Genomic DNA, 8,434 nt, shown 5'->3' with positions numbered 1-8,434 from the left:
GACTGCAATACCTAGTTCAACCACTCGGTGTCAATCCTACATACAGCACCTCTATTTAAAATTTTTTTTTTTTTTTTTTTTTTTTTTTACATGTTTTTGAACGACCCTAGCAGTCACACACACTGGAGCGCTCTAACGTTCGAAAACAGAGATGCACGATGTAATGGCATCTCGAGATGCGTTTTAAAAAGTTTAACTTCTCTTAAATTGACAGAGATGAATAAACGCAGAGCTCATGGCATAAGACGCGTGCAACATCAAAGACATCCATATAAGCAAGCACATTTACAAAAAACGAAAAAGAATCAGTGGCAAAGCACGCTGTTCTCACCATAAGCTTTTTTGGTCAAATTCAAAAAGAAAATGAAGACTTCGTCAAACCATCATAACTATGAGTTGCTTACCGTGACATGCTTTCTCTGTGAGGTCTGTGAGCCTTTTCTAGTCCAAGTTTGGTAAATATCCCGACCAGTGCCATGACTGCCACTACTCCACATATTATATACACAATCAAGTTTGTTTTATCCTTGGTTGGATCGTGTCTAGGGTCTAGGGTTTTCTTATAGGGTGGCTGTCCTGTTAGCCATACTGGTGTATCGTAATTTTTGCAGGTGCTCTGATCCAAACGAGAGTTTTTATAAGCGCAGCAAAATCTGAAGCCACAAGTGCCGCAACAGAATAAATAATTGCCAGTTTGGCAAACGAACGGCGGGTCCCACTGTCCCATGACATCATAGTAACCCCGACATTTGTCCTCAATATGTGGAGGTTCAGAAACGCTCTCCTCATCCCGGGACCCATTGGATCCTGAGAGCATTATAAAGCCCTCGAGCTGCTGCTGCTGCGCTTCCCCGACCGCGCTGCACAACAGCACCAGAACTTTGACCAAGAAGTATTCTAACAGCAAGACTGTCCATTTCATCCTGTAGTCTCCTGGAGGCTTCCTTTGGAGGACAAACTGAGACAGAGAAACGACTTGGGACTACCACTGACAGCAGGGCATAAATCCACACGAGTGAACAAAGCCATTCGGGGAGTTTTGCATTTTAAAAGAGGTCAATTAAGACCGCAGATGTCTGTAAAGTCCACTCTGACAGCTGTTGATCTCAATCCCAATTGTTCTCAAGTACTTTTCAGCGCTCTGAAACCACTGCGCCAACTACCCTGAAGGCTGTCTTTGTTTGCGACGATGACAAGAGAGCTGAGGCAGAACTGTGGAGCGCGCGCGCTGAGAGTGGGAGAGACAGTGCGTAAAGGGAAGGAGGAGACATGGGAGGGATTGGACAAGAAAAAATTGTTCTGTAGTAAAGAACCACAGAGAAAAGTTGCCGTCTGACTTATGTTACTATGCAACTTGCAAACGAATATAATTTCTTCTCTGGCGTGTAAAATACCTACTAAAGGCTCCTGTCTTAAAAAATAAAATTGCAAAATAATGTAAGCCTATACAGATCGCAAACCAGGTCCGTAACTTGACTATACATATACGAGAAAACACCAGTGCTAAATGGTTTTGTGGTTTCTTTGCGCAGTGCGTGGGTCTGCGCAACCCCTTTGCGTCTCCACAGTGCCTCTATCGTAAAGCAAAGTCATCTTCATGATACGAGTTATTCATTTTCTGCTCGTTCAGTGAACAGAAAAGAGTTTGGTGAGACGAGATACTTCATGCGTTTGGATATCATAGAAAAGATTTGTCGTTCGTTTAAGTAAAAGTATTCCAATAAAAGAGTAGATTTTAAACTAAGGGCTTTTTAATTATTATTCTTTATTTTAATTTTAAAAGTGACAATGCACAATGTCTTTAACATAAGCACTTAAGTCTATTATGTAAATGTGCCAATTTTTTTTATAAGCTTTTACAATATATAATTTTATAATCCGTATACTGGCAGAATTGGGAGCAGTGAGAGCCATTGTGCCATTCTAACCCTGTAGCTTATAACAGATTTTGCATATAGCCTAGCCTATCGTCTTTCTTTCTTTCTTTCTTTCTTTCTTTTTGTATTGTATTTTATTTATTTTATTTTACAGCCGCTGATCCCCATCCATTTTAATTGATAAAGAGCCAATGAGAAATTTCTAGATAGAATAATGTTCCCACATGGTGTGAGAAATAATTAAGCTTTTTATATTACGGACATAGCCTACATATTGTTTATGCCAAATATGCAAGATGCGTCTAACCTCCACATATGTATAGGACCACATTTACCTAATTTAATATGAACCTATTTTAAGCTACCAGATAGGCTACACTCTTAAAAATAAAGGTGCTTCACGATGCCATAGAAGAACCTTTTTTTCTAAATGGTTCCATAAAGAACCTTTAACATCTGAAGAACCTTTCTGTTTCACAAAAGGTTCTTTGTGGCGAAAGAAGTTTCTTCAGATTACAAAAAGGTAAGAAAGAGATGGTTCTTTAAAGAACCTTTGTCTGAATGGTTCTTTGTGGACCCCAAAATGGTTCTTCTATGGCATCGCTTGAAGAACCTTTTGAAGCACCTTTATTTTTAAGAGTGTACCTGATTGATTTACAGTGTTTTTTCTATGTAGATAGACACATAGGCCTACATTGTATTGATATATGCAAAACAATAAAAATAGAAACATATATTTATAAAAAAAAAAATACATTTATTAGATACTGCTAATGCAATCAGAACACCGTCAATCATCGAATATCACATTTATCGCAAACGACGTTGATTGATGTCTATCGATTAAAATTCCATCGAGTTATAGGCCTATTGTAACCAGTGTTGGGGGTAACGCATTACAAGTAACGTGAGTTACGTAATCAGATTACTTTTTTCAAGTAACTAGTAAAGTAATGCATTACTTTTTAATTTACAAGAGAATATCTGAGTTACTTTTTCAAATAAGTAACGCAAGTTACTTTTTTTTTTTTTTTTCAATTTATTGATTGACAGCTCTCCTGTCCCCATGTTGAGAGAAATCAGAAGATATTAATGTAGTTCTAAAATAAATATGAATATGCATTAATTAATCTTACTCACAAAATAAAAAAACTGATTCAGTATTCCTCAAAATGAATAAAAATAATGCAACTCAGAATATGACGCAAACCTGCAATAATTAAATGTTAAAAAACACAAATATCCTTTATGTATTTAATCCCATTCTATTAACCAATGTCTTTGCTTCTGACCTCCGATGATCCAGTTCAACCGTACTAATAAGCAAAAATTACTCTAGACAAACATTTGAGTGTCTTTTTTTATTGCTGAAGTGTGTTGAAATTTCTTCTTCTGCATTCTACTGTACGGACGTAAATTTACTTTCCCTTCAGACTGAGGCTTATTCATTTCACTTTTGGTGTGAAAAGGCTGTTATATTTGCCAAAAATAGAATTTTTTTATTTTAAAAACAAACAAGCAAGCCCTGTCCAGATTTAAAAAGTAACGCAAAAGTAACGTAACGCATTACTTTCCATAAAAAGTAACTAAGTAACGTAATTAGTTACTTTTTTATGGAGTAACGCAATATTGTAATGCATTACTTTTAAAAGTAACTTTCCCCAACACTGATTGTAACACAATACAATGGACAATAAACCTATTTTAGATTTTAATTTAGTTTATTTAGTATTGTTTCCTCTTGTTTTACATTGAAGTTTTTCTTTGATGCTTGTTTATATAAAACTAGTGTAGTAGGCTACTGTGCATTTTGAAAGTAGTGTCATTGTTTTTAATTTTGTAAATAGTAAAATATATCCATACAGTGTTGCCAACTGCTTTCAATTGAAAGTAGCTAAAACTGGTAGCTAAATGTCACTAGATGACATCATAATGGCAAATTCACTGATCTATATAAAGATGAATATAGACAAAGTCCCTCTTTCAAACATCAAATTCTCCAAAACTGTTCACTAAGCTTACGATTAAATTTCATATTTGAAATCACCAATGAAATCTGACAACAACTGTATCATAAATGTTGTTTATTTTGCTCAAATAGCATTAAAAAAAGCTTATTTTTCAGGCTAAGATCAGCCAGTGCGCATGCACAGTCCTAAACGCACGTCTCAGAGTGCTGACTGTTTCTATAGCAACCGGGACTTCTAACGGCAGCTGCAGTGACGCGCTGACTTTACCGATTAGTGATTGTCTCTTTTACTCAGAAGGCGGGGCTTCGTTCGATAGAGCGGCCATACTGAGTGTTGCATTTTTCCCAATTCAGAACTATATGAGTGACACGTCTTGGGTATTCTATAGTCTTTGATATAGATCAGTGGGCAAGATGAGAACTTAGATCAGGTTTGTCCAAGAAGTTGCTATATTTGTCCTTAAACTTTTGAAAAAAGTGGGGTGGGGAAGTCGCTAAATCTAGCTACAAAATTGCTAAATTGGCAACACTGTATCCATATTGAGCATCGGAGAGACAACTTTTGATTCGTTTCTGGTCAGCCTGTCTTTGTCCACTCCAAACATTCCCAGACATTGCTAATACATCACCAAACGCATCGATTCACAAACACACTCATTGAGTAACCAATGACAGATTTCGCAACGAACGCCCAAAACACGATAACGAAACATACGAAATATAGGCTGAAGGGTATATGATCCTATAACGTTACTAGGTAACGTTAGTGGACGCGTTTCAATGGCGGGGGGCAAAAGTGTCTTTCTGAGAGCGAAGGATCGGAGTTATAAGGGGCTGACAGAAGGAACGGTTAGCTGAGGCTAGCTAACATCGATTTACATTAGATAATGCTGTAACGCTTTGAATTATGACAGTATGTTTTGGTTCAAGGTCGTTTATGTATTTTATGAACACTGCTTGTAATCTAAGTTTACAGTGCTCTGTAAACTTGTTAGTAGTTGACCAGTGTAGTATTCCAACAAGTCTTTGACAAGCACAAACTATCGACTTCACAGCAAAGCATTTGCTATGTCAGGAATAACAAACCACTTTGGCATTGAGCTGTAGATAGTTGCAATGTAGTTTAGATAGAAACTCTGAAATGTAACATGATGTACACAAAACAAAATAAAGTTAACCTAATAGGCCTATATTACAGCAGATAGGTCAAAATGTGCTAAATCAGTAATTAAACACCGGTGTTGCTTTAGGACCCAGATTTAATCTGGGTGGCAAATGGCCATCCAAGACCAAACATATCAAAAGTTTATAGTGAACAAAAATCTCCTTAAAACCAAAACCAGGAACAATACGCAATATGCCCAACAATATGCAGATATTAGCATAAGAAAATCTGACCGTTTTGTAATTACATACATGACAGCAGAATTGCTGCACTTTGCAACTAAGTATCCGACTGGACAACAGCCTCTGACATTAACTGCAAATAATATGGGTAGCATTTTCTTTCTCTCGAAAAAAAATAAATAAATTTAATTCATTAATTAAATAAATAAAAAAATGCTACAATCCTGTAAGGTGCAATTAAATGTTTCAGTATGTAGCATTGTTTTTCCCTACTGTCCATTACCTTTCTATCAGAACAAAAGCCTCAGATGATTGCTTAACTTAAATTTGCAGTAAATATCGTGATGTAAATCATAGTGAAATGGATTATCATAACATTTTTGATGAAAACTTATGAGACTAAAATTATAAATAAACATTCATAGATATATTGTTCACAATAACATCAATAAGATGCATTTAAAATAGATTTATAATTTTCAATTTGTGCCGACTTTAACCTATGATTTGGTGTGTTTCAGTGTGTAAGTGTTTTGAAGTGTTTTGTGTCCCTGTGTGCTTCCTCTGCTTGACTGTTTATGTAAATCCATTCTGAAATTTTCATCTCAGACTAATTTCTTGCTTATTCTTTGCTTTGCACTTGCAGTGTTGACATCTGCAACTTTTTCCCTTTTTTTGTGAGGAAAAACCTACATCAGTGACTGTTAGTGGATGCTGTGAGTTGAGTTGATATTTTAATGCTTTATCACAGGAGGCTTTTATCTTGACGTATGATTAGGTTAGCAGTATTTGAAAGCTCTGGGAGTCATCTGAGATATTCCTCTGATTTATGTTTGCTGAAAGAGGCTTGTGCTTATCGGCTGTCATGGGAGCTTTGTCTGCTCCTCTCAATTCATGTTGTTTAAAGCTGCCTGAAAATAGTTTCCAGTCTCTGGGGACTGCACATGAAAGAGTTAGACAACAAACAAGATTCCAAGCAGCAGATGGTACATTTTAAATGCTTTTTGAGTTGGTCAGAAATCATGTGTTTTTATTTTATTAATTTATTTTAACCAGGTTTTGTGCTTTCCCAAAGAGATGCTCGAAGCATAGCAAACACTTCATATTGTTAGAATGACAAAATGATTGGAACAACATGGTTGCTCCATAGAGACTGATGTTGAAACTTTGTGGGCTTCATTACTAATTAAAATGCAGCTCATTTGGAAAGTGTTTTTTGAATTGAAAGTTTTTTAATAAAATGACAGAATAGGTTTGTTATCCGAGAACTGATTCTTATTCAGAATTTAGTTTACAATTCTGATACATTTGCAGCTCATTTGGAAAGTGTTTTTTGAATTGAAAGTTTTTTAATTAAATGACAGAATAGGTTTGTTATCCGAGAACTGATTCTTATTCAGAATTTAGTTTACAATTCTGATACATGGATTCTTCCAGAATGCCGATGAAATACCATGCTGAAATATGCTGACAGTTCTTGCGTTACTTATTAAATGGTGCTGCAACACCACAGTGTAGTCCGATTATTGAACAAATGACTCTTATGAGCCAGTTCTTTTTAGTAAATCGGAAACATACTATGCATCCAGTGTAGTCTGACTCCCTAACAAATGACGTGGTAAACTTTTAATAAATCAAAAAGCATACACCACAACCAGTGTAGCCTGGCCACAGAATGAATGACTTTTATGAGCCAGTTCTTTTTAGTGAATCAAAAAACATACACCACAGTCAGTGTAGCCCGGTCACCAAATGAATTAATCATGAAACAGTTCTTTCAAGTGATTCACAAACATACACTGCAAAAAGGGTAGCCTGTCCACTGAATGAAGACTCTTATGAGCCGGTTCTTTAAGTGAATCTAAAACATACTGTGCAACCAAGTCTGACTCCCCAACAAAATTACTCTTAAGAGTCAGTTCTTTTAGTGCACAACCAGTGTTGTCTAACTCCCCAAAGAATGACTCTTATAAGCCGGCTCTTTTTAATGAATCAAAATATCAGCGCAAGCAGTGTAGTCCAACTCCCCTATAAACTCCTGGTTCTTTTTAGTTCTTTTTTTTATCATCTGATCGTGGTTGTATCTCTCTATTAGTGCTACTGGATCTTAGCGCTGCGTTCAAAGAATGGCATCTACGCTAATATTAGTCTGTTTCTTTCTTATTCCGAGGTCACCGTAGCCACCAGATCCAGTCTGTATCCAGATCAGATGGTCACTGCAGTCACCCGGATCCAGTACGTATCCAGCCCAGATGGTGTATCAGCACTTAGCGATGACCTCTACAGCCCTGAATGTCAGCGGAGACCAGGACAACTAGATGAGCCCCAGAGACAAATACCTTCCGTGAAGACCTTGTCTCCTAGACGGCCACCGGGACAAGATGAGTCCTTTGCACAATCTGACTTTGCTGCAGCCTAGAATTGAACTGCTGGTTCGTCTGGCCAGAGGAGAACTGGCCCCCCGACTGAGCCTGTTTTTTCTCCATTCTGTCACCGATGGAGTTTTGGTTCCTTGCCGCTGTCGCCTCTGGCTTGCTTAGTTGGGGACACTTAATATCCAGCGATATCGTCCACTTGATTGCACAGATACTATTAAAACTGAACTGAGCTGGATGATGACATCACTGAATTCAATGATGAACTGCCTTTAACTGAAAATTGAGTGTTTACTATTGTCATTTTGCATTATTGACACACTATTTTCCTATTTAATACTGTAAAGTTGCTTTGACACAATCTGTATTGTTAAAAGTGCTATATAATTAAGGTGACTTGACTTGACTTTAGTGAATCTAAACATATACTGCACAAGCAGTGTAGTCCAACTGCCAATAAATGACTTTTTTGCCAGTTCTTTTTAGTAATCAAAACGTACTGCCCAACTAGCATAGCTCAACTCCACAACGATCAACTCTTATGGGCCAGTTCTTTTTAGTGAACCATACAATTTACAATTAATTGTGAGACATAAATCTTTGTGGTTATTGACTAGCTGTTCATATGACAGCTAAGGATAAATCGGAATCATAAAATTATTTTCCCTACTAGGATGCACTGTCAGGATCAGGAACAGATAGAAATTCTCTATTTTTCTTCTAGCTCTTGAGGCTTGCTGCTCTGACTGTCAAAAACCTCTTCACACACTCAGTGTAAGTGAGTATAGTGGAAAGCAAAAACAAGACTTGTATGATGTTCCCAGCAGGGTATATTCTTCATTTATATTTTGACCAAGTTTTAATGC

The 8,434-nt window shown here is 36.9% G+C and overlaps 1 protein-coding gene across 1 annotated transcript in view; it reads right to left on the bottom strand.

Annotated features, from left to right (window-relative positions):
* Positions 1-1,179, bottom strand: part of shisa9a (shisa family member 9a) — a 36,990-nt gene extending 35,811 nt beyond the window's left edge. Inside the window, exon 1 of the mRNA XM_016546167.1 lies at positions 405-1,179. Coding sequence (XP_016401653.1) covers positions 405-922 — 518 coding nt within the window. The 5' untranslated portion in view covers positions 923-1,179. The remainder of the gene's footprint in view (positions 1-404) is intronic.
* Between the last annotated feature and the right edge of the window lie 7,255 nt (positions 1,180-8,434).

This window comes from Sinocyclocheilus rhinocerous, unplaced genomic scaffold (assembly GCF_001515625.1).
Source record: "Sinocyclocheilus rhinocerous isolate Xijiao unplaced genomic scaffold, SAMN03320098_v1.1 scaffold820, whole genome shotgun sequence".
Taxonomy (NCBI): domain Eukaryota; kingdom Metazoa; phylum Chordata; class Actinopteri; order Cypriniformes; family Cyprinidae; genus Sinocyclocheilus; species Sinocyclocheilus rhinocerous.
This window is presented reverse-complemented; position numbering and strand designations above follow the sequence as displayed.